The sequence below is a fragment of the Ochotona curzoniae genome, unplaced genomic scaffold, assembly GCF_017591425.1.
Source record: "Ochotona curzoniae isolate NIBS_2020 unplaced genomic scaffold, NIBS_Ocur_1.0 scaffold_4506, whole genome shotgun sequence".
In the NCBI taxonomy this organism is placed as follows: Eukaryota; Metazoa; Chordata; class Mammalia; order Lagomorpha; family Ochotonidae; genus Ochotona; species Ochotona curzoniae.
In genome coordinates, this window is record NW_024467119.1 from 29014797 (window position 1) to 29042062 (window position 27266).

Below are 27266 nucleotides of genomic sequence, written 5' to 3' on the forward strand. Positions count from 1 at the left end.
TCAAACAAATTTAAAACAATCCTTGTCATTTATAATATTGTTGAACTATTTTTCTGAACTTGGTCTGCTTTTTGCTTTCATTAATATCTCTCTTAAGAGCCATCTGATTGTCAGTTACAGAATTGGAATGATCCTCACAGTTAAAGAGTAAGGGTTGGAACTGAGTACAGATAACTGTAACCAGGAAACCAATGAAACAGAGTAACCAGGAACATAGGGTAACAATGTTACTCACGTAAAGCCCATTATTTACACAGCAAAGAAAAGTGCAGGAAAGACAGAATGTGTGAAAGGACACTGGCAAAGTAGATTTTACCTTCTGAGTAGTCAATCTTTTGAGGGTCATTTGCACAACTTACAGCCCCAAAATTAATACGATACTAGAATTTACTGTAGGCAGGAACTATACTGATGATGAAAACAGGATAAGCGGCAATCAGCTCATTTCTTTGGTGGTCCTAAGATGAGAAAGTAATGGGATTTCCACACATGTCTGATCCACTGCTGGTATGGCGCAACCACAGTCGCTTGCCAGGTGGAAGTTTGGAAATATAATCTTTTCAGCTTAGCACTGCACTCCTCCCTCCTCATGGGGTTCATAAGTTCACAACCACAGCTTCTGTGTCCGCTCAAGCAGCTAAAGCAATATTAACTATTTTAGGGAATCTACAAACCTCTCCCCAGGGCTCCAAAATGCTTATCCGCAGGGCAGGTGGATGGCCTTTGCACTTTTTAGGATGGCATCTCCCACATCCCAGTGCTAAGCTGGGACTCCCAGCTCTGCTAACAAGACCATGGCAGACAAAAGTGGAGAGTAGATTGGATTTCTGGCTCACCGTTTTGGTACCAGAACATTCCAGCTAGTGTGGGTATTTGGGGAGTGAACCATTGGATGGGAACTAATGTGTGTGTGTGTGTGTGTGTGTGTCCCTTTCTCTCTCTTCCTCTCAAATAATTACAAACAGAAAAACAAAATTTAAGCCAAACACACAAACTCCAAACACATTTCCTGGAGCATCTCAGCGTACTTTTGGTCTGTAAACCCCTAACTTTGTCCTATTCATCCTTCTTTCCGTGTAGTAACAAAGAAAACATCTTCATCTCTGGTCTGATTCTTGGTCCTCCTTTCCTTATTCTCCTAATTCTTTCTCTGAGAATTCCAATCTTCTCCTGCCTAAAGAATCTTTTTTTTTTTTTTTGCCATAGAATATTTTCAGATTTCTCCTTTTGTAATAATAGCCGATGGAACCATCCTGTCTTCCACAGTGTACTGTTTCTCCTGTGTTTTTTTTTGGGTACCCAGTTCCAGGGGAGGATTGAAATCCCTTCGTCCTTTCCTGTCCATCTGGTGCAAAGCACAAGGGCAGGGATAAATTGAAGGAACAACAGGGAGATGGCATGAAGGGCAAGTCCCCTACCCCTGGAGATGGGGTGGAGGTGAACTAGAAACAAAGACCTCAGGGATGAGGAGGCGCAAGGCAGATAGTGGAACTAAGTTCTAGAAAAGTGAATATGTTGGCCCTGTGGGGCGGCAGGGCGTGATAAGCACAAGAAGCCCTGTCTTGGAGAATGGGCTGTGGAGTGGAGGAGTTAAGGGAAAACAGCAGAGGCATGAGCGGCCAGAGCCTGGGCGTCAGTGAGGGCAAGCAACAGGCTTTGAGCAAGGGGCCCCCTACTATGAGATTTGCACCTAAGAAATGCTGCAGGGAGGGAGACCAGTGAAGAACTGTCCAGGAATCCAAACTTGAAACGAGGTACACCCTACTCCAACAGCATTGTGGAATAGTAGGCTAAGCCGCCACCTGTGGCACCAGCATGCCATATGGACACTGGTTCACGTCTCAGCTGCTCCACTTCTGACCCAGCTCCCTGCTTATGAGCTGGCAAAGCAGAGCATCACTCAAATCCTTGGGCCCCAGCACCCACGTGGGAGACCCAAAAGAAACTCCTGGCTTTGGACTGGCCCAGCTTTGGCCATTGTGGACATTTATGGAGTGAACAAGTAGATAGATCCTTTCTCTGTGTTTCATCTCTATATAACTCTTTCTAATAAATATAAAATAAATCTTGGAAAAAGGGAAAAGAGATGTTGAACTGAAGGAGGGTAGTGGCAGGGGATATTCAGGAGATAGAAAACCACAATAGTCACTCACTGACTTGTATCATACCAAACACTTGGCATGTTTCAGAGATTGTTCTAAGCACGAGGGACACTGCGGTATATAAAATAAAAATAAAACCTGTTCCCTCAAGCAGCTTCTACTGTAGGGCCTGCCCTCGTCAGCAGGAAGGTTGGGAAGGACAGACGGGTTTCCATAAGAGGTTCTGCCTCAGGTTCCAGCACCAGATCTCCCTTGAGCTCTCAGCCTGATGCCATACCCTACGCATCTCCGACTGGCTAGCTTCTCACGATCCCCACAGTTCCCTGAGATACAAGCCACCTCCCGCCCTAATGGAGATCTATGAAGATTACCCATACATCTGTGTGTGTGTGTGTGATTTCCTACTGATTGTTTTCTGTAGAACAATCAGTGAGGTAGCAGATATTCATGGGGACAAAAAGTTAGAGCCGGGGCAATGGTCCAACTGGCTAATCCTCATCTTGCCTGTGCCAGGAACCTATATTGGCATCGGTTCATATCCCGGAGCAAAATGAAGAGGCCATGTTGTCAACTGTCACCATCTGCCGTGGTCTGGCAGTCTCAGTGGAGCCCTGGATGAGCGCTGCTCTCCTACGTGCACTGCAGATGTCCTAACTGGAACTGGGAAGCCAGGACAAACCATGAAGACTTCCTTGAGGTCCTGCTGGCACCCTGGGGCCTGGCCGTGGGTCTGCTATGACCCACTAGTCCCTCTACCTTTCCGTTGGAGAACATTACCCGGCTTGTCTTCAAAAGCACATTTCCCCATCCTTACCTCGTGGCCGCCACGCTCACTTCCTTTTTTATTAGCAGTGAGGATTAGAAAGAGTGGGCAATCAGACCAAGCAAAGAGTGGAAATGGACCCTTGGAGCATCTTTAGCACCAAATGACTGGATAGCTACAAGGTTTCTATTTTGGAGAAAGGAAATAATGGTTAAGAACACAAGGAGAAGAAGCCCAACAAACCCCTTTGTAGTTTCAGCTTGTTGGCTCAATCACGAAGGTCCATGTCACTGACCTTCCCATCTAAACCTGACCCTCAACCCGCACATGCAAAATTTCCAGGATCTAAAGAGACTTTGATTGCTTCATTCATTTCCACCTTGAAGTTTAGCCATGTCCTGTTCAAGACTGAAAGATGAAACACCACAAGTTTAAGTTTGATGCTTTTATTGTGGTTGCCATTCATGGGTACGTTCTCCCAATGTCATCTTAAGTCCCCTGGGGTTCTTATCTTGCCACACTTGCCCAGCTCCAGTTTCCTTGCGCTGAAATGTTTGGTATTCAAATGTGAGGTATCTCTCAGGAGACAGAGCGGGCATGTGTAAGACGAAATGTTTAAGAACTTATGAAACTCGCTGTAAAATGCTACTAGAAAGAGTCCTTCATTGTACTTGAAGAAATTAAAGCTTCTGATTTTATGTAGACCAGGAAAAGGAAATACGTAAATTACATACAATTGCAGCACAATTAAAAATAAGCACGTATCTTAAATAGACATTTGTGACACATATGTTGCAAAGCCTTTGGATGAAGCACAAAGTCCCGGAAATTACTGTCATGAAATTGTTTTTGTTCCTTTCCCCTTCTTTTTCCATCAGGTCCACTCGCTTGGTCTCTTCTGTGATATAGGAAATTAGTTTTCAGGTCAACAAAAAGCAGACACAAAATTGAAGACAGGGCTTCAAAAAGTGATACTGGGGGAGGGGAGGGAAACCAATTAGGAAGAAGCAGAAGTTCCAACATTCAAACTCATGATTAGCATTAGGTGAGATCCACTTAAACTTGGCAAATCAGGTTTCAGAAAGATAGGACACTCATTGCTTCTTCGCTTTATAGCCAATGACTGCGTCAAACTTAATGTTGACCTTTTGTTTTAAGAGCATCAGGAAACGCTCAGGAAAGATCCTGAAAGAAAGATACACCCAAATCAGTAGGATATTCATGCTAAGTGCAATTGCAAAAATACCTCATTTTAAATGCTTGATTTTGCATGTGTCACGCAGGTCATGTTTATCCAAACAAGATTCAGGCTTGAACTTGGAGTTCCCACATGTTCTTTCCCATTGAGTTCATTTTGTTTTCAAAAAGAGAAAGATATAACTTTTTTAAAAGAGCAGAACTGACTGGCAATATTAGTTTTTTTTTTTTTTAACAGTGTGTGTGTGTGTATTTAAATAAATTTTTACTTGGAAAGAGTTACATCTGGGTCTCCCATGTGGGTGCTAGGGACCCAGGTAATTGAGCCATCTTCCTCTGCTTTTCCCAGGCCATTAGCAGGGAGCTAGATTGGAAATGCAACAGCTGAGGACTAGAAGCAGCGACCGTATGGATGCTGACGACACAGGCGGGAGCGTTACTTGCTAAACCACAGCACCAGCCTTGTGATATTAAACTAAATCTATTCCTGTATTAAACTGGTAAGAACGGATACTAGAGCTTAGTTAAAAGCCTGAGAAGTGATTATTCTTGGGTTTTTTTTCTTAAAGATCAGAAAGAACTTGTGTGCAGAGCCCGGCGGCTGGTCTACTAAAGGTGCTTTTAGGAAATAAAACTTGACAGCCATGGAGCTATCCTGCCGGGCCCTACCCCTGTTTCTAGAACAAAGGGACAGAGAGTTTTGTACCTGTCACACTTTTGATCTCTTGCAATGTCCTTTTTTTTAGTCCTGTTAAAATGTAAGTTTCTGGGGTAGACATTTAACCCAGAAATTGAGACACAGCCTGGGATGCCTACATCCCATAGTGAAGTGTCTGGGACAGAGTCCTGGTTCCGACTCCATCTTCCTGCTAACAGGCACCCTGGGAAGCAGCAGGTGACAGCTTGAGTAGTTGGATTCCTGCCACTCATGTGGGAGACCCGGCTTCCGGCCCTGGCTACTGGTGCCGGCTCGGCTTTTGCAGCTGCTGCATTTGGGGAGTAAACCAGTGCATGGAAACTGTTTTTCAAAAAGTAAAGTTAAACACATACACATACTGCAGATTTCTGTACCCCAACATTAACAGCCTAAAACACTCTCCAGAAGGAAGACCCAGGAATCCATATTCAAAGATTTCCCAAGTGATCCCAGGACCCCCACCTACTCGGAGAAGCCTGAATCTAGACAAGGCAACATGAGGTTCTTTCTCCCTGACAGCTTCTCTATGTCCCCGCATTCCCTGAGCAGCCTCCTTGCCACACACTGTTCCCACAAGAGAGTGTGTTACAGTGAGATTTCATAAACCTGTGGTTTTCTCACCCTGTCAGAATCAACTGGAGAGCAGTTCAGTTCCCTCACAGAGCACGGCATGCCCCAAACTAAGAAAATCAGCACCTTGGGGTTGGGTAGGTCCTTGGCATCAGCTCCTAGATAAAGTCCAATGTGCGCCAAAGCTGAGGGCTGTGGCTCAAGTGTTCATCTGCTTAGAAGGCGTCTGGGGATCTTAAGAGAATGCACGCACTGGCTGCAGCTGTCAGCACTCTCGTCTCCTGAAAAACGCCCTGATGAAATGGCGTTGCTGGTCTATGGACCATCCAGAGAGCGGCAAGGCTCAAGGCTCTCCAGGGAGAAAGATTACTGGTGAGCAACTCCTGTGCTTCAGGATGTGTTGGCGCAAAAAGCTGTTGTAGATTTACACGAAGACGCGGAAAGCTATGACCTGCTTTCCTGTCGTTGCCCTAGGACTCCATACTACAGAAATACTCTACAATTACCCTTATACAATCATTCATTTGTAAGACTGCCAGACATAAATGTTAGAAAAACTGACTTAGGTCTGTGTGCAAATTATTAAGTCCATTTGCCCAATAACCGTATCAATCTTGTGATAATGATAACACCTGAGGCTTTAAAACTTGGCCAATGAGGGCCCAGCACCGTAGCCTAGTAGCTAGGGTCCTGCCCTTGCACAAGCTGAGATCCCATGCAGGTGCTGGTTCATGTCTTGGTGGCCCTGTTTCCCATCCAGCTTCCTGCTTACAGCCTGGGGAAGCAGTCAAGAATGGCCTAAAGTCTTGGGACTCTGCATCTGCGTGGGAGATCTGGAGGGGGTTCTTGGCTCCTGGCTTCAGATCGGCTCAGCTCTGGCTGTTGTGGCCACTTGGGCAGTGAATCAGTGGCTAGAAGATCTTCCTCTGTCCCCTTCCCCCACCCCTGAATATCCGCCTTTCCAATAAAAATAAACAAATCTAAAAAAAAAACTTGGCAAATGAAAGCCTAATTTTTTTTACCAGCGGAACATGAGACCGTTGTACTTGACTGTTTAAATTTAAATGCGAGGAAAAGTACGGAACAGATCAGCTCTGACTTCTGCTGCCGTCTCACCGCGCTTACCTTTCCACAAGCGTTAGAAGGCGTATGGAAGACGGCACAAAGATCATCTTCTCCTCCGTCAGGATCCCATTCATCAGCTTGTTCACCACTTCCTCGGGTTCCAGGGTGGGTCCCAGGCTGAAAGCAGAGGTGGTGGTCTTCAGAAACACTTCGCCGAGGGCTCCACTTGAGTTCCCTGCTGCTTGGACCGAGGCGCCATCCCGCAACTGACTGGCGGCCTCTAGCACCCCCTGGTGCTCACACACGGTACGCCAGCAACGGTCATAACAAGTTAATGCTCACTGTTCTGCCGCGGGCTGAGCATCCCACAGACGCACTGGGATCCCGTACGGGCACCAGTGACTCAACTGCCCATCCAACTCCCTGTATGTGTTCTGGGAAAGCAGTGGAGGATGATCCAAGGCCTCAGGACCCGGAAGAGTCATGCGGGAGACCCTGAATCCTGGCTTCGCATCAGCTCAGCTCTGGCCATTGTGGCCACTTGGGGAGTGAACCAGTGGATGGAAACTCTTTTTCGCCCCTCCTCTCTGTAAATCTGCCTTTCCAATAAAAAAAAATAACCTTACAAAGGCAACGTTAAGATCACTACTCTACACAAGAGAAGTACAGAAGTAACTAGGACTCAAAAATACTGCAGCTAGATCAGGACTGACAAAATCACTGTGGACTGTGAGTGGGCGATGGGTGTTTAGTCCAGGAGTTAGGATGCCTCGCTCTGCGTGTAAGTGCCTGGGTTGAGCCCTGGTTCTACTCTCCATGTCACTTTCCACAGAGGTACACCCTGGGAGACGGCAGGTAGTGGGACCACAGCTGGTCCCTGCCGCTCACGTAGAACATCTGGATTTGGCCCCGGGTCCCAGGCTTCCAGCTGCTGCAGCCCGGAGACTGGGATCATGTGTCTCTTTTCAAAGTGATCAATGACATAAAGAAATAGAATGATAGCAAGACATCTGCCATCATAGAGTCCCTGGCAGAAATTGCTCTGCCACTCTGGAGCTAGGCATGAGACTTCGAGCAATTTTCTTAAATTTTTCAAGCCAGTTTCTCTATCTGTAAAATGCAGAGTAGTTGTAAGGTCAGACAATGAGGTCTGGTGCGATGACTCTGTGGCTAAATCCTCACCATGAATGCGCCGGGATGCTACATGGGTGCTGGCAGGTGTCCTGGCTGTTCCACTTCCCATCCACCTCCCTGCTTGTGGCCTGGGAAACCCATGATGGTCCAGAGCCTTGGGACTCTGCACCCATGTGGGAGACCTGGAAGAAGCTCCTGGCTTCAGATTAGCTAAGCTCCAGCCATTAAAGCCATTTGGGGAGTGAACCAATGAATGGAAGATCTCTCTGTATCTCCTCTCTGTAAATCTGCCTTTTCAGTAAAAATGAAATAAATCTTAAACAAAGTCAGACAATGGCCAGAGAACATAATCTGGGCCTCTAGGATTAAGACAATTAAGGTAAGGTAGCCAGCAAAGCTTCTGGCATTTAGTGGCCCTCCAATAAAGGATGTATTAATACCCAAACTAAGCAAAAATAACTCCTGGCTCTCAAAGATCAACCAGAATGTCTGATTACATTCAATTAAAATTAAGTTCAGATCACATGGTATTATATCTTTATAGTCAGTCAATGTAAGGGCCAACAACTACACCTTAGATGTACTTTTAAAAATTTCAGTTCTGACATCAATCTGAAACCAGTTACTTCCAATTCAGCTACTCAGGGCTTGGTTCAGTTTTAGTCAGTTAAGCCCAATGCAGTCTGATCTGAACCTGACATACCCCAACGACCATGGCAAAAACTAGCACCAACTCACTCTTATTTCAAGTATTGAAATTCTTAATTCAAGTGTTACCCTTATGGGCAAGTTACTTAGTGCGTTTAACCCTCAAGTAACTCCCGCCTACCAAAGAGGACTGCCAACACTTCCCTCAAAGGATTACCATGGGGTTTAAGCGAATGACAGACCTGGGGGCTAGTGATGCATAGCAGGTAAAGCCACCACATACAGTGCCGGCATCCAGTAAAGGCATTGGTCCCTGTCCTGACTGCTCCACTTCCAATCCACCAGCTCCCTGCTAACGGCCTAGAAAAGGCAGAAGAAAATGGCCCAAGTGTTTGGGGTCCCTGCCACCCATGTGAGAGACCCGGAAGACACTCCCAGCTTCAGCCTGGCCATTGCAGCCATCTGGGGAGGAACAGAGGATGAAAAACCTCTCTGCCTATCCCTCTCTTCTTGTAACGCTTTCAAATAAATAAATGCTTTTTTTTAAAAAAAAAAAAAAGAAAGAAAATGACAGATTTTATTTAGTGGTCAAAGTATATTTTTTCTTTAATGGAATACTAAGTTTCCACTTGCAAACCCACATCGTCTTCAGGATCCACTCCTCCAGCTTCCGGGCTCCCGAGGGCTCAGCTGGCAGAATCAAGCCCCAGGGCCTCCCGTAGCCACGTCTACCCCACTGAGTAGGCCAGAAATACACTAACTGAGTAACACCAGTCCCTGCCAATTTTACAAATAAATGAACTTATCCTCATAGACAAACAGAGAGGTCTTCCATCCACTTGTTTGCTCCCCCAAATGGAGACCAGGCTGAAACTGGGAACCTAGAACCAGATCCTGGTTTCCAGTACTTGGGCCATTTTCCACTGTCTTCCAGGTACAACAAGAGAGAGCTGGATCAAGAAGCAGATCCAGCTAACAGTTTGATATATGGGTTGTCTGGCATCACAAGTGGTGGCTTAACTCACTAAGACACAACACCAGCCCCTAAATTCATCTTTTAATTTCATTTTTCCATAAACTTCGTAAAATATCCATGTATTCTGTAATTGCACTGACAGAGTTTCGCCAGGAGAGGGCACACTTGTCCACCTTAGGTTAGCTCTACGTAGCCTTGTCTCTCGGTTAGGAATAAAGGGGTCCGTTATAACTCTTTAAAAACATAGTGTCTGTTTTTAACTGCTGAAAAACAGTTTGAATTGAAAACTCAACTTCAATGCTATTTTGGTATCCAAGTGCAGAAAATAGGATGGATTTGACAAATTTTATGCTCAAACCTTCCATTTCACTATACTGCTGTTTTGTCTCCTCTTCCTCAACTCCACCCCGTAAGTCCAAACACCTGTCCCTCATCTTACCCCGCAGGGTGCAAGGAGGCAGCCTTTGCGGTAAACACGCAAATGAAGCTAACCCCTGGTCTTCTGAAGTAAACATCTGCACTGTCATTTTCTTTTCTTCTTCTTTTTAAAAAAGATTTATTTATTTTAATTGCAAAGTCAGATATACAGAGAGGAGGAGAGACAGAGAAATATCTTCCATCCCATGGTTCACTCGCCAAATGACTGCAAAGGCCAGTGCTGCGCCAATCCGAAGTCAGGAGCTAGAAGCTCTTCAGGGTCTCCCATGCGAGTGCAGGGTCTCAAGGCTTTGGGCTGTCCTCAACTGCTTTCCCAGGCCACAAGCAGGGAGCTGGACGGGAAGTGGAGCTGCCGGGATTAGAACCAGCGCCCATATGGGATCCTGGCGCGTTCAAGGCAAGGACTTTAGCCGCCAAGCCACCACACCGGTCCTGCACTGTCATTTTCTAACAAAACTGTGCCTTTAACAAATGGATGTTGGGGACCTGATGTGATGGCTCAACTGGCTAATCTTCCCCCTGTAAGCACAGGGATCCCATATGGGTGCCAGTTCATGTTCCGGCTGCTCCACTGGCCATCCAATCCCCTGCAAAATGACCTGGGAAAGCCATGGAGGATGGCTCAAGTCCTTGGGACATGACAACCGCATGGGAGAACCAAAAGAAGCTCCTGGCTCCTGGCTTTGGATCAGCTCAGCTCTGGCTGTTGTGCCATTTTGGAAGTGAACCAGTGGATGGAAAGTCTCTCTCTTTCTCTCTGTAAATCTGCCTTTCTAACAAAGTCTTCAAAACTTTTTTAAAATAAAAATTAAAGAATAGATCTTTAGGATCATTTAATAGATGTTTAGAGACTTGAAATCTTTGGGAGGCTCCCCAAATTTCTACCTGTTGCTGCTTTCCCATCCGCATACCTGCAGGGTGACTTACACTAAGCTGTAGGAAACCCGCTGTCTTCCAAGCAGACTGTATATTCATTACTTTCAAATACACGCTTATCAAGGGCGGATGAACTTGGTGAGATGGGGGAGTGTTTGGGGAGGCAGAATAATCAATCATCAGTGAAACAGAATGGAGAGGGCCTGGTACAATGGCTTGGTGGCTAAATCCTTGCCTTGCCCGTGCCAGGATCCCATATGGGCACCAGTTCATGTCCTGGCTGAATTGGGAGCCATTCAAAGATGAACAGAAAGCAAACGGATGCACAGGGATAGTTCTCCTTCCACTGTGGACATGAACACAAACTGCTGCAACAGTTCTGGGATACAAATACTGATATTTAAAATATGACTTGGGGCCTGGCACGGTAGCCTAGTATCTAAAGTCCTCACCTCTCATGCACTGGGATCCCATATGGGTGCTGGTTCATGTCCCGGCTGCTCCACTTCCCATCCAGCTCCCTGCTTGTGGCCTTGGAAAGCAGTCGAGAAAGGCCCAAAGCATTGGGACCATGCACTATGTGGGAGACCCAGAGGAGGCTCTGGGCTCCTGGCATTGGATCAGCTCAGCTTTGGCCATTGTGGCCACTTGGGGAGTGAATCATCAGATGGAAGATCTTTCTCTCTGTCTCTCCTTTCCAATAAAAATAAATTAGATCTTTAAAAATAAATAAATAAAATATGATTTGACCTAATAATCCTTCTCACAGTGAAATGAAACCCCATAAGGTAAAAGCAGAATGCGGCCCGCTGCACGTCTGTCTTAGCACAAAGTGCCCTTGCCTGCCTTTTATCAAAAAGAATTCACTGAGTTCAGGGAATGATCCAGCTGCCCTTACAGGCTTCTGATCGCTGGACTGCACAGGTCATTCGTCTCTCCAGTAGATAAGAACCAGTAATGGCCGGTATTGTTGTCAGAGTTTCAAGCGAGGAAAGTCCTGGTAAAAACGTAACTCCATTCACGTAACCCCCAGACAGGCTGGAGCCCACCTGACCCTAAAGATCACAGCATGGCTGACCAATCAGGAACCTTGCATGTACACATCTGTCAGCCCAGTCTTCTCTCTGTAAGACCTCCACTCCTGATCCTTCGGGGAGCCCAGGGATTAAGCAGTAGCTGCCCGGCTCCTTGCTCTGTGCTTTACAATAAATGACTACTTTCTTCCACCACCCTGATGTCAATGATTGGCTTTCTGTGTGCCAGCTGAGCAGAGGAAGTCTGTAGTTTCTACAACTCTGCTTCCAACCACCTGGGGGTGCTGTGGGGCAACAACAGATCTACCTCAAGAAGGTAATTATCTAAAAGTAACTACCTAAAGGCAAATGCTTGCATAAAGGTTTCCTTATGCCTCCGCTACACTAAAAGTGTAAAAAAGCGAAAAGGATCTTAAAATTATCACCAGGAGAGCATCCACTGTATTAATACACTGCATCTGTGTATCCGATTTATCCTAAAGGCAGAGGAGCAGGAACACAAGCAGGTACAGAGCTCCCACCCACTGATTTACATTCTTAAAAGCCTACAAAGGCTAAGACTGGGCCAGACTCACCAGGGCTGGGAACTCTAGCCTGGTCTCCCAAGTGGGTGCAGGATGCAAGTACTGCAGCCATCATTGCTGTTTCCCAGGGCTGGCATTGGCAGAAGCTGGAACAGGGAGCGTGGGCAAGGACCAAACCAAGGCGCTCTGATACCAGATGAGGACATTTAACTGCAAGGACCAACACCTATCCAAAAGTAACTTATTGATGTGCAACAATCCACACCACATGTAATACCAAGGGCAGTAAGCACTTTGCTTAGTGTCCAGAGAACCTCATGTGTAGAACAGGCCATTTATGGTGCCTGTGATGGCATCTCCTGCTGCTCCACTTGCAATCCAGCTCCCTGCTAACGTGCCTGGGAAAGCAGTGGAAGAGGGTCCAAGCATTTGGGATCCAGAAGAAGCTCCAGGCTCCTGGATTCACATCAGCACCATTCCAGCAGATGCACAAATAGGAGATCTCTCTGTTCCTCCTTCTCTCTACCTCTGCCTTTCAAATAAGTCGAACAAATCTTTTTTAAAAAGTATGGCATTTGTGTAAAATTTAGACATTTCATCTATATGTGGAGAGGTGTCTAACCATGGAAACATGGTGGGCTGGTGCTCATTTGGGAAGATAACATCTGGATTACCCAGAGGAAGTGTTTTCCCCATTGTGGTCCTGAATTCTCTCTCAGAATAACTCATGATGCTTTCTAAATCTGGAGTTCCAATCTCTTTCTCAGCACAGCCTTATCCCAGTCAAACCCAATACATCAATTTCCGTGAGAGGTGCAGTATCTCCCTGTGTGGTGCTCAAGCACTCTTGAGAAATGCTGTGTATTTAAATCTCAGAACCATTGCTTAGGGCAAGGAAAAAAGGGAAAGGCTAGCAAGTTCACCTATGTCTATGCATCCACCCTCTGCTATGTCCTCCCCTCGCCTTGCTTTGCCATCATCTACAGAAGCTGAACTCAAGATGAATCAAGGGTGTGTGGTACAGCAGGTGTTTCAAGGATTACATTTAGAAAAAAAAAAACCACAGAGCAGCTGATATTCACAATTGCCACCACTCCCTTCACCTAAAGTCTGTCTCAGCTTACCTGGTACTTGGATTTTTGATGAAGCCAGTGTTTATAAAATTAGGGCAGAGACACGTCGTCTTGACTCCCGTGCGTTCCAAGGCAGCCAGCTCGTCCGTCAAGGCTCTATGGAACCCAACAGCAGCAAACTTGCTGGAACTGAAAACAGACACAGGGCGTAGATCGTCCTAACAGAATACTCTGTGCCTGTGTAGCTCCCAGGTCTGTGTCCTTAGTGAGCAAGACCCAAGTACTTGAGCCATCATCTACCCTCTCCCTGGTAACACATTAATAGGAGGCAGGAACAGGGTATGGACTTGGGGCTCAACCCAAGTATTCAGAAACGGAATGCAGGTTCCCCAAAAAGCACATTGGCTGCTACATCAAACACCACTCCATTCCTAGCCAATTTTCAAAATGCAAGATACACACACACACACACACCACACACACACACACACACCACACACATACACACTATATATATAAACACAAATCTCCCACCTATGCCTAAGATTGTATATATGCACACAAATCTATAGCTACATATACAACTACATCCATGCTGCTTTTAGAATTTACTTAGTTCCAAAGAGATACAATAATGAAAAAGTACATATGTATGTGTATGCATATGTGTGTACACATTGCAACCTGACACGTGAATGGCCAAGAACTGTTACGGTATATATAACCAGCAGTGTCATCTCACAGGACAATTCAGAGACCCAATTGCTACAGCTGCTCCTTCAGCTATTTTAATGGTCCGGTTTTTTTTTCAAAAGGATAATCATTAATTTTATAAAATGACTGTGTGGATGCCTTTAACATTTTAAATCTCAGATAATATTCTTTAAAAAAATATCCTATTAATTTACTTATTTTTCATCTACTTGCAAGATGGAGTGACAGAAAGAGGAAGAGGAGAAAGAGAGCAGTATCTTCAATCTACTGGTTTACTACCAAATGGCTACAACCACCAGGATTCAGCCAGGACAAAAGAGGCACCTGGGACTCTGTCCAGGGTTCCCACGTGGATGATAGCAGCCCCAGTACTTGAGCCATCACCTGTGGCTCCCCTGGTGCACACAGCAGGTAGCTGGGACAGAAGTGTAGGAGCCAAGACTCAAGCCAACACTTTAGTATGGAGTGTGAGGATCCCAGGTGGCAGCTTAGCCCACTGCACCATAACATACACCTTGTTTGTCTCTCTTTGGCATTGTTTCCACAAAACTTTATTCTTATTGATGCTAAGGATCATCAGTGCTAATTTTTATTACTGGTAGAGCAACACTGATCCTGTTTTGTAGTTGCTTGCTGCCAAGATGGATGAGTGGCTGGCATCGTGACAGCAGGTTAAGCAGCTGCCTGGGGCCAATAATTCCACATCAGAATGTGGCTAGAGTCCTGGCTGCCACACTGCTGATCCAGCTCCCAGCTAAGGCTCCTGAGAAAGCAGTAGCAGAAGGCCTGAGTGCTTGCTTGGTAGCCTGTGTTTCTCATAGGAAATCAGGGTAGTTTCCAGTCGCTGGATTTGGCCTGGCCCAGACCCAGCCATCGTAGCCATCTGGGGAAGGAACAAGCAGACAGAAGATCTCCCTCCCTCTCTGTCACTCTTTCAATAAATAAAATAGATCTTAAAATAAAATGAATGAGAAATACTTTAAGTGACTGGTTATATTGGATAAATTCCTGCAGCCACCTCCAAAAGTCCTCTTGTTGAAATCTAGGAAATTTATAGCTAAGAATGTCATTATATAAGAGTCTTAGCATACCTCTCCTTGCCTGTTTCAACAACTTCAAGTCCATTGTCACTGAAATCAAGGGAACCCTCACTAGACAGGATAAGAAATCTCACACAGGAGCCAATGAAGGAAATGGACAGTCACGTACCAATAAGCCAGCAGGAAGGGGACCACAGTATGACCCGCCGCCGAGGCCACAGTGACAATATGGCCGTGGTTATTCTCCATCATCGCTGGGAGAAATGCCTTTGTGGTCTAGATTTTATTAAAATAGAAAAAAAGGACACTTCTAATATAAAATATGAAATTTAAAACACTTATTGGGAATAGTTAACAACACAGATATATATTGTTAAGCACTGTCTTCATATAATTAAAAAAAAACTAAGCTTACTGATGCAGCAAATAGGACAACTGGATGGGACGTGAACATTTGAAAAATCCAGCAAAATAATGCCTACTGTAAAAGTCAATCCATTCACTTAAATTGCTAACTTCTTATGTGTACTGATCCTCCACTTCTGTCACTGATGCCTTCTATCATCTCAACTATCAAAGACGGGTAACTATCCAGTTGTGCAGCGAACTCATATTTCATGTGAAATCGTTACGAGACAGCTTGGCTACATCATGAAACTACTGAGAGCGTCAACGACCTTCCACTGGTCACTAACACTTCACGTACTAGACATTTACCGAGCACCTAAACGTGCTGGGGATGCAGAAATAAACAGGATGCTGTTCCACAGGATGCTGGACTGTCCATCAGACGGTGCACATGCAGGTGTAAATAACTTAGCAACATTTAGTGAAAATTACACTGCATGTCTCACCAACTCTGTCTCATAACTCTCAACAGTTATGCCACACTCACAAAATGTTGAGGCACTATGTTTGGAACTAGCTATTTGGGCAATATTTAGACACTTCAAAAGCACGCTTGTACTGTGTCTACGTATTGACTGACAGAAATAAAACTGCACAGAGACCTAGCCTGGGAATAAAACATACACAATGCCTGAAGATTATGACTATTAATATTTTTAGGGGGGGAGAAATAATTAGTGCAACTTGCTCATTGCGTGAAAAATGATTCCTTTGTGTACTAGAGCAAATTTTAACATTGAATACTTCATTATGTCTAGACAGGATTCAAATTTTGTGATTTTCCAAAAAAAAAATATTTTTTTTGTTTTTTAAAAAGAAAACATACTCACCCAGAAATGAGCAAGTACATTAACTTCAAAAGTCTTTTCAATCTGAGGGTCTTGTGTAGCAAACAAATCAGACGTGTAGACTACACCAGCATTATTTATTAAAATACTAACATCTCCAACGTCAGCCTTGACCTATAAAAATTGAATTAGAAGAATGTATTCACAAGGAGGTACAAGAACAGATTTCCATGCAATGATTCCTAAAGGAGCGTAAGTTTTTCTATAACCGTATGTGCCAATGTGAAAAAAAAAAGAGAGAAAGAGAACTTTTCTAGGTATTTATGTCCAGGACTCAATCTTACAAGCTGAGCCGATTGTAATTTGCTTTCGCAATGGAAATTTCTTGACTTTGCTCTACTGAGAGAGCTCAAGAGGCACGTGGTGTAGCAGCCATCCTTAAAGCACCCTTTCAAAGGGTGAGCAATAAATGTCAACTGGCAAGTTCAGGGACACACTGGGTGAATCAGAGTTCTATAAAAGTGACCACAGTGTGAAGCTGACGAATCCTGCTCCCTTAGGTCTGCGTGTGTGTTTTTCTGGATGGCTTTCTGTGCTCCAAGCTTTCTCCACTAGGCAGAGCAGGCCTGGGGAGGAGTGCAGAGCCTGCGGTGAACTTTGACTGGAGTATGGGCTGTGCCACTTACTATCTTTTGGGCCTTGAATAAGTTACTTAATCTCTCAAAACTTCAATTCTGACTCTATAAAACAAAGATAATAATACAAGAGTACTTTGGAAAGTTCATGAGAAACACTGGAATTAAAATAAGTTGATTTGGATGCTAAACAATTCTGAAAATATAAAAAAAAAAGTTTTCTTATGATACGCATTTCCCATGAACTTTTCAAGTCACTCAGATAGCTTCCTTGGGAGTTGCTATGGGAACAAACACAATAACAAGTATAAAGGATCTGGCACTGAGTGTGGTCTACGCCACTGACTGCTACTCTGCTTACTGCTGCCCATCACTACACCTGTCCATTAAATACATCTGCTTCTAATATGTCCAAATGTTCTTTTATGACCTGAGGTGTCCATGAGCATACTTACTGTACAACTATAAATATGAGATAAATGATATAAAAAAATACATAGGTATGTTTTGCTAAATTTCACTTTGGGGACTAAGTCAGAAGAAAACTCATTCGAGAAATTAAGCTGATGTTACAGAAGGGTATGTAAGCCCTTACAGCCAAATTTAAAGGCCATCATCACAGCTCACATAACTGAAGTGATTTAGTTGAGAAAGTACACACAAAAGCTTAAGGTCCACTGCAACAGGAAGCTTAAGGTCCACTGCAAAAGCTTAAGGACCACTGGCCCTATGGGGCCCGGCTTGGCACAGCGGGAAAACCACAATGGTTCTCATTTTGTGTGTGGTATAAACAGCCTGGGTCATCTTCCAAAAACTCCTGGCTCTCAGGAGGTGAGATTCCGCACCATGTTACCTTCTTGGCAGAGTTGTAAATGTCTTCGCGGTTACTGCAGTCTACTACATAGGGGTGGGCCTGGGCACCCAGCTTCCTGCATTCCGCAGCTGTTTCCTCAATTCCATGCTATGGAAAAAAAATAAAAGCACATGAGAACAAAATAAACACCATGAGCATATCGTAACAGCTGAAAACCATTAAAGACCCATTTGTTTACTTAAATTAAGTCAGAATTCAACTGACACAACACACATTTTTGGCAGGGCTAGGAGTACATTTCCATACTCTGACTTCCTTTCTTTAGAACTGAATTTAACAGGCACATTTTTAAATTGACTACATAATTTCACACTTTGTGAATGAGTGTGTGTGCATTCCATCATCAGTATTTTGTAAAAAATTTAATATTATGGGTTTTTTATGTCATTAAAAATGATTCCTGGTCATCCATTTAGAAGCTGCCAATAAGTCATGAGTTAACCACAACCATTCATGTATTCCTCCGACTCTTCAACATCCAGGTGATAGTCACTGAGGGCAGAAGGACCCTGTAGTCAAGAGCATAAGCGAGAGTTCTCACCACAAAGCTCTCACTGTAATGGAAATCCACATAAAATAACACTTCAACAGGGCCACATAAAGTTGCTACTGTGTTTGTAATAACAGTGAATATTGGCAGTTGCATAGAGTTCAACTCTACTACAGTTGAATGAGTTAAAAAGCAAGGAGTTAGGGGAACACAGAACAGGGATGTACAAACTTTTCAGAAGGGGATGCAGAGTGAGTAGGACAGTCAAGGAAAAGGTGGGCCAAAGAGCTTATGAGACAGGACACAGGCCAAGACGGAGACTGGCCAGGGGGGAAACTCCAGCGGACTGGTGTCGCTGGATGACCGCAGAGTTCAAGGCTAGCAGGAGCCCGGGTCAGGCAGGTACACATCATAGTTCCTCTTGTCTAAAAACTGAATGGGGACCCATTCATCCCAGAATCCAGTGTGTGCACCGTAGTCAACATTCCAGCTAATGGACTGATGGAGGATTTTAGCAACAACATTGGAGGAAAGAAGAAAGGTGGGATGCAGTTATGGTGTCATTCTGGCACCAGCACGGGAATTGAGATCTTCACAGAAAGAATGTGGCAGAGAGCGCTCCCTCTGGGAGGTACACTCCATAGGAACCACGTTACCCTGGGGAGGAGGAGGGACCACGTGACACCCTGGCTTTCCAATTTGGTAAGCTGTCAAGATAGTGTCGCCCACGTATCTGACAAATTACAGGAAGGGAGTGGCCTTGAGCAAAAGCAGGATAAGTCCATGTGAGGCACTGATTTTGAGTCATCTTAAAGTTAGGAGGATCAGGATCCTAACTTAAAAAACCCTATCCAAATTTTTTTGCTGATCTTTATTTATTGTCTTTTGACCAATTTTTTTGCCTTTTAGTTTTTTGTTAAGATGTACTTATTTATTGGAAACGTAGAGATATCAATCTTTCATCTGCTGGTTCACTCCCCAAATGGCTGCCAACAAAGCAGGTCACACTAAAGCCCAGAACCAGGAAAACTCCATGTGCATCTCGCATGTGGGTTGGCAAACTCAAGGACTTAGCAGGGAGCTGGATGAGAAGCAAAACTGACTCTCCAATATGCAATGTGAGCTTTCCCACACAGTGGCTTAGCCTAGTGTTTCCCAATTCAGCTCCCCCCAGCCCCCTTTTTTATTTTAAAGGAATGCTTCAAACTGTTGCATAGAGGGCTAATCCATGAACTCTGCAAACTAATAAATTGTCAACTAATGCACAGACAAACCCTGGGAGAACTGACACGTGTTCCCAGAGGGAGGTGTGTCAGAGCACCAGTGGACAAACCTGCTGATGAATTAACACTCTGGAATATTGTAATTAATGTTAACAGTTAAGGTTGCAGAAAAATCCAATCAAATGGCGATGGCAAAATGAAAACTTGCTTAGAGAGATCATTAGAATTACAAGAGGAAAGAAGATTTTTTGCCATTTAAAAATCAATACAAAGAGAACAAATTTCATGTATTTCATCGGCACAAGTTTTCAAAAAAAATCTTCCTCTCTCTCCCCCTTCTTTAATCCCTCTTCCTCTTTCTTTTTATTTTTTATTTTTTAATTTTTGCAAAAACATGATTTTAATCCACTCTATAACCACAAAGTTAACGTACTATTAGCTATAATATTCAACAAATAAAATATAAAAACACCACAGCTTCACAGGAAAATAAACAAGAGCTAAAAGTAATGGTGAAATCACAAAATGTCTGTTTCATTCCTATGCATTTTTTGGTATTCTATATTACTACTACAGAAATCTTTACAGAAATCTGTCTTCACAAACTATAAAATAGTCTGATGAGGCGCTTTTATCTTCTTTTCTAATTTTTAAAAAGATTTTATTTATTTTTATTGTAAAGTCATATATATATAGAGAGAGAGCAGAGACTGAGAAATATCTTCTGTCCAATGAATCACTCCTCAAGAAACCACAATGGCTGGTGCAGTGCCAATCCGAAGCCAGGACCCAGGAGCTCTTCCGGGTCTCCCACACAGGTGCAGGTCCCAAGGCCTTGGGCCGTTCTCGACTGCTTTCCCAGGCCACAAGCAGGGAGCTGGATGGGAAGCAGGGCTGCCTGGATTAGAACTGGCACCCATATGGGATCCTGGTGCATTCAAGGCGAGGACTTTAGCCGCTAGGCCACCGTGCCGGCCTGGCGCTCTTATCTTTCAAGCATCATCAAATATCTCAGGGGCAATGAGGTACAGGACAGTGTCCTCCCCTACCTAACCGGGGGTTTTTGACATCCCCTTTACAAATACAACTGTATTTTATAATGTAGTAAAGATACACAATGACATTTACTCAGTATCAACGTATGTTACAACATATGCAACCTTAAGGACCCGATGCTAGGTGAAGTATGCCAGGCACAGAGTAACATATATTGTAGAGTTTCACTTGTATGACTATCACAGGTGGCTGCCAGGGGCTGGAGAGACAGAGAACCAAGGAGTTATGTTTAACAGGCCCAGTTTCAGTCTGAGAAGATGAACAAGTTCTACAGAGACAACTGAGTTCATTGCACAACTGTCAAGATGTACTAACACTGAACCATACACTTAAAAATGGCCAATTTTACATCCCCTACATTTTACCATATTGAAAAAAAAAATTGGGCAAATTGTATGCATTCTTTGGGGCGTCTCTCTATATTTAAAAAAAAAGTTAGTTTGAACATGTAAACCTCTTCTAGCTGCTGCTTCTAGCTGGCAGGTTTTCCACCATCGTCTGCAGTGGGAAAGTGTGGGTGGAGGCTTCCCCTTCACACTGGCTCGTTTTCGCCCTGTGACCCTTGGTCATCCTTAATCAGGTCAAAGGTCAACTTTCCACACTTTCTGAACTAGGCAATCAATTTACACCGTAAATTCTTTGGGTGAAAACTTTCACACAGCTCCTACATTCATTTGATAAATATTAAAAACAACCAGCCCTCAGGGGAGAATGAATCTCTTCTGTTAAATTTGACCCCCAGTACATGAATTGCCCAGAATTCTTCAAGTTCTCCCCAGGCAACTTTTTTTGTCTGCATTGGATTCAGTTCTTCAGTTTCTGGGCTTTTCCTTTAGGCTTTTCTGCCCTTTCCAACCAACACTGATAATACCACATATTTAAGTGCTTTTCTGATGCCTCCCGTTATTTCCTTGCAGTTTATTTATAAATTCACTTTTTCATTCAGTAAACAGATTGTGTATTCTGTGCACTCAGCACTCTCTTTTCAAACGTAGCCAATCACAGCACAAGCAGGAGAATGGTTAAAAAGTACCAGATCATCCATACAGAACGGAATGACAAATTCCTCGTGTCAGTCTCCCCAGAACAAAGCTGAAGCATCCACTGACTCTGCTATGAATAACCACGCCCGTGGCAGCCTCAACAACGAGTATAGGAGCTTGTTGACTTCCGACACCCTGAGATGGACGCATTTGGATATTGCCATCTTCACTCAGAAATCACCTCAAGGAATAATTTATAGCTTCTATGCCAAGACCACAGTCTGACCCCTCTCTGTGCTTCCTGCTTGATTCAACTCAACTCCACTCTCCTCCTCATTCTCCACGTACTCCCCAGCCCAGAGTTCAATTTCTCTGGTTTCTTCTACCAGGACTGTTCAAAGTCCCCACCCTGTCTGTCCCTTAATCCAATTTAGCATTTAAATCTACAATATTTCAAGAAAAACTCAGTACCCTAGGGTTGCCAAATTATTATTTGGCTTAATGGACATTAAGAACTAACAAAATAGCTATCAAACTGTCAATGAAATCTCATTTTTGAAAATAATAACACACTCTCAAATGATGTTTCCTTAAACCAATTTCATCTAATGAAACCACATTGTCTCTTTCTTCCTTTCTTCCTCCTCCCTCTTTTCTTTCTTTGCTTATTTGTGAGGCACAGAGACAGAGAGAGGCAGAGATTCCATCTACTGATTCTCTCCCCATTTGACTACAACAGCTGGAACTGGGTCACCTCCAGAGCCAGGAGCTGAGAATGCAATGGGAGCATGCTGGGGCATGGAGCCAACTGCTTAACTCCACCTCTCAGGTTCTACACTTGTGTAAAGTCAGAGTCAGGCAGAGCATGGTATCAAATCCAGGCACGCTGCTGTGGGGTGAAGGCATCTTAATTGTTAGGCTTAACATCTACTCAGTCCTTAACTTTTCTGATCATTTCTTAAGACTACTGTTACTGCCAACCTGGTCTGACGAGTCACCACTATGTCACCTGCTGCTTGCCTAGTCACATGATTCCATCTTAACTGCTCTGCCTGCTTTCCTTCCTTGTTCACTCTCTTCCTTGTTTAGTTTTCTTCTTAACTCAGTGGCAAGACAATCATCTTGAATAGGAATTGTCTCCAACTTTTCTACTGATTCGCCAGAACAAACAAACAAAAATACCATAGGTTACAGGAAAATTTATGACCTAGAACTCTGTCTCTCAAACCTGTAGAGTTGTACTATCCCATGGAAATGTAATATGAACTATAGGTATAATTCTAATTTTTCTAGCAGCCACTTATAAGAACAAAATTTAATTTAGCAGCGTACTCACAAAGTGGTCGCTCTAAGTTTTATATCCATTTGTGGATTGCAGGAACAGATAGAAAATGTAGTTCAGCCTATGATGGTTTCAGCAGATTGACCACGTACAGGCTCTTCTTGTTATGATTCCTTAAACCACACCGGTGGTCTAACAGCTATTTGCACACTGTGTGGATGGCAGGGACCCAACTACTTGAGGCATCACCTGCTGCCTCTCAGGGTGCTCATGAACAGGAAGCTGGAATCAAGGTGGAACCAGGAATCGAGCCACCTAGGAACTCTGTATGGAGCACAGGCATCCATACCACAAGGATAAACACCCCTGCTCCCCACATTGAAGTGGCTTCATATACAACTAAAGGAAACTGAAAGTTTTATTTCCAAACTTACTAGAACACATACATCTGGCCAAATGCGAGTCCAACACATCACAGAATAAATTTCTCTCGCACTTTGTTTCACATTTGTTTCACTAGGACTTGATGTTTTTCAGTTGATATACAGGGAGATGACAAAGAATAGAAACTGGAATCATGGTCTGACACTATGGCTCAGTAGTTACTCCTCACACCTTGCAAGTGCCAGCATCTGTTATGGGCCTTGGTTCATGTCCCAGCTACTCCACTTCCCATGCAGCTCCCTGCTTGTGGCCTGGGAAAGCACTGACAGACAGTGCAGAGCCTTGGGACCCTGCACCCCCATGGGAGACCCACAAGAAGCTCTTGGCTGTTGGCTTCAGATCAGCTCAGCTCTGGCAGTTGAGGCCATTTGGGGAGTGAACCAGTGGATGAAAGATCTTTCTCTCTGTCTCTACTATCTGTTAAAATCTGCCTTTCCAAATAGATAGATAGATAGATAGATAGATAGATAGATAGATAGATAGATAGACAGACAGATATGTTGGCAATCAAAGGGAGGCTGAATATTATCACACACAGTCTGTAACTCAGAGTAAATGGTAAAATAGGCTGAACTATCTGCTCCAAAATAGGCAGCAAAGTTTGGGAAGAGCAAATGCTAATAGCTTACAAATAAACAACAGCTGGATAATGGGTAGTACCGACAACCCACAGCTTCATCGTAACTGATATGCAGGGAAAAACTACTCAATGGAAAAATCAACTGAAGTGTATCAGCCACAGACTAAACTGCTCAATTCATCCTCTTATTTAACTGAATATTATCATCACTATCATCTCAACACATAAAAAACCACTTACATAATACTCTGCATGCTTTCTTTTTTTTTTATTTATTTTTATTATTTTTTCATTGGAAAGGCGGATATACAGAGAGGAGAGACAGAGAGGAAGATCTTCCGTCCGATGATTCACTCCCCAAGTGAGCGCAACGGTCGATGCTATGCCGGTCCGAAGCCAGGAGCCTCTTCCGGGTCTCCCACGCGGGTGCAGGTTCCCAAAGCTTTGGGCCGTCCTCGACTGCTTTCCCAGGCCACAGGCAGGGAGCTGGAAGGGAAGCGGGGCTGCCGGGATTAGAACCGGCGCCCATATGGGATCCCGGGCGTGCAAGGCGAGGACCTTTAACCACTTGTGCCACCGCGCCGGGCCCTGCACGCTTTCTTTCATACTAAGTCTTTGAAACGAAGCGGATGATCTCCACCGACAGCACGTTTCAATTCAGACTAGCCACATTTCAGTGCTCAATGGTTACAAGGGATTAGAGGCTACTACCTTCAATGGCCCTGCACAGATCTAGGCCTTTCTTTTACTTTTCTCTCTCTCCCCTGTGCCAGGCTGCACAGTGGCTGAGCGCTCTCAGCATCCTCTGACCCATTGGTCTGTATCTTAGCGAGGCCCTTCCTGGCCACCTGAATCACATCAACACTCTTCCCCTGGCCTTCCCACCATACATTGTCCCGTGTTTCTTAAATTACAGTTAATATCACCCAACTAGTCTCTATTTTATTACACAGTGTATCTCAAGCAGCTTGGTTTCCCTCCCTGCTCTGTCTGGTACTCAAAGAAACATTTTGTCAGCCAAATGCACCTCACTTCAGATTACACAACCAGAAGGTAGGCACCAAGAGTCATGAACCTCAATAATTACTTTTCAAGCAGGAATAATTAGCCCTCTAGTGTGTTTACCACGTGCCAAGGACTATGTTAAGAGCTTTGTACGTATTACCTATTATCTTCCCACCTGCTAAGATAGTTTGTTATTTTATTCAATCTGCAGAAAAGAACCTAAAGCATCAGGTAGTTATCTAGGTAAACAGTTGGGAACCATCGCTGCCTTTGAGCACATGGAAGCCCAGAGGAAGCCCAAGGTGTATCTTTCAGTGTATATTTAATTTCATAATGTCTACTTTCCCTACCAGATGGAGGTCATGGAACTCTGCCTTCTGTTTGCCAGCCTGTCCCCAGGGCCAGGCAATCATTGCTCAATAGGTGTTTGTTGATTACTGCTTCAATCCGTCACTCACTGAGTTAGCTCTCATTTACCCTCATTTTCTGAATTCTTGTTTACAGCAATGGATCTCAACTAGTCAGCTAGAGTGGCATTTATGCCACCCCTTTACTCATCCAACAAAGGTCAAACAGAAGGTTAGATTCTAGGTCTTCCGTAAATCCACATCTTCCTGTGTACTGGGGGTGGGGGGATGACATAGAAGATTTTGTTGTTTTATTGTTCGTGCGTTTTGAAAGGCAAAGAGACAAACCTTCCACGTGCTTGTTTGCTCCCCAAATGTTGATAATAATCCAGGAGCCTAAACTCAGTCAGGATCTCCTGAGTGGGCAGAGGAGGCTCCACTACATAGGCCGTCACCTGCTGTCCCCCAAGATGTGCATTAATTGGAAACTGCAATTGGAAGCAGTACCAATGACAGGGAATGCTGGCGTCCCTCGCTGCACAAACACCTGCCCTGTGCTTTATACTAAAAAAAGACAAAGTTCTTAAAAGTTCCTCCTGTGTAGCTGGGAAAATCTGCCACCTGCAACGCCCACACCCCTTATGGCCACCAGTTCTTGTCTTTGCTGCTGCACTTCTGCTCCAGGTCCCTGCTAATGGCCAGGGAGAAGCAACCGGAGGTGGTTCAAGTCCTTGGGGCCCTGCCACCCACGTGGGAGACCTGGAGGAAGCTCTTGGCTCCCATCTGGCTCAGTTCCAGCCAGTGACACTACCCAGCAAGTGAACCAGTGGATGGCAGATCTCTCTCAAAATAAATAAACCTTTGAAAAATGACCCTTCAGAATAAAGAAGGCAGAGTATCTTGCTAGTCGTTGAGCATAATCTTTTAAAATACTTACTGCAGGCAGGTCTTTTTATTCATAATTGCAAGCCTCTTAATCTTTTATTATACTAGCTAAACACTCATACTTTTCCCCTGTTGAGGTAAAGGGACCAAGTGATAGCAGACTGAAGAGGTTACAAATGATTCTGAAGGCAAAAGTGAGGGTCAAAGCCAAATTGGTCACGTGAAGTCACTGGGCATCTTTAAACACGCTTTGGATCTTAGCATCATGTGATCATAAGCATACGAATTCATTCCCACCTGCAAAATGTGACAATTGCTTTTTTAACTGTTTGACCGAGATGCCGTAAAAGGGAGGCTGCGGGCAAGATGCAGACGCGTCGGTCCGCAGCAAAGTAAAAGCACAGAAAAAGCTGTTACCTTATTGATATCCCAGAGAACCAGTTTGCTTTTCAGTTTGGCAAATTCATAGGCGGTCTGCCTCCCGATTCCGTGTCCCGCTCCAGTGATTAGCACAATTTCTCCGCTGACGGATTTTTTCTTCTTAGGAATAAAAAGCTTCACCAGAGACTCTAGGGAGAAGAGAACCAGCAAGGGCAGGAGCAGCACGACGTCCAAGATGAATTTCATCCTTGCTGCTGCGAGTTCGGGGCTCGTTCTCTCGGACCAGTCAGTCACCCCGATTCTCTCCGCAAGGAGGGGCGGTGGGGGGTGCGCGGAGAAACAAACAACTCCCGACTCGCTCCTTCCGCTGGGCCGGGCTTGGGGAGGGCTTTTGCAATTGGCTCGGGCTGCCAGCGCCGAGCGAACGCTCGCTCGAGGGCGCGGAGATCGGGGAGGGACAAAGTCCACACCCCAGCCGAGCTTCCTACTTGTCCGTGCGGTGCGGACGACGCGTGCGGCCGCTGCCCCGGCCCCTGCTGGCCCGCCGTGCGCTCCTGGCCCCGCGTCTGACCCGAGGAACCGACCTTGGCTGCGGCGCAGCTGCTGCTTGGAAAGTTGATGGGGAAGCCCGTGTAAATTCTCAAAAGGCTTCACCAGGGCCAGCTTTTCTGTCCCAGGCTGACACCGGATTTTGCCTCCAGAAGGGAAATGGTGTGTGCTCTGCAGGACAGCTAGATAAAACCAAGCCTTGGGGGGAAAATAAGCGTGTGATAAGTAAAAGCGATTGCTTTCGCCAGCGCAGTGTATAACTTTTCCCACTGCACCTATTGGACTTCATGCCATTTTAGTAATTGCATCTTTATTCGCGTTAATGCATCTCTCCCCTCAGCCTGGATGTTAGAACAAAGGGGAAATAAGTCACTTTGTCTAAAAAGATGAACGGAATTTTGGGTTTTAATAGTCCTTTTTTATTTTATTATGGGCATGCAATACTTGTTAACTGGTGATTTAGAAAGGAAAAATAAAGCCTCAGA

General features: G+C 44.6%; 1 protein-coding gene across 2 annotated transcripts; it reads right to left on the reverse strand.

The window, feature by feature from the left end:
• Positions 1-3295: 3295 nt before the first annotated feature.
• On the reverse strand, positions 3296-26592 carry HSD17B11 (hydroxysteroid 17-beta dehydrogenase 11). Of its 2 annotated transcripts, XM_040966699.1 has the most exons (7): positions 26269-26592; positions 17536-17643; positions 16090-16221; positions 15021-15127; positions 13149-13286; positions 6455-6571; positions 3296-4050 (listed from the first exon to the last, which is right to left on the reverse strand). In XM_040966699.1, exons 1-7 carry the CDS (start codon positions 26476-26478, stop codon positions 3960-3962), a joined length of 903 nt encoding a protein of 300 aa, XP_040822633.1. In that variant the 5' UTR covers positions 26479-26592; the 3' UTR covers positions 3296-3959. The 2 variants fall into 2 exon arrangements, with proteins under 2 accessions (XP_040822633.1, XP_040822634.1); XM_040966700.1 differs by lacking the exon at positions 17536-17643 and having other exon boundaries at positions 26269-26567.
• Positions 26593-27266: the final 674 nt, after the last annotated feature.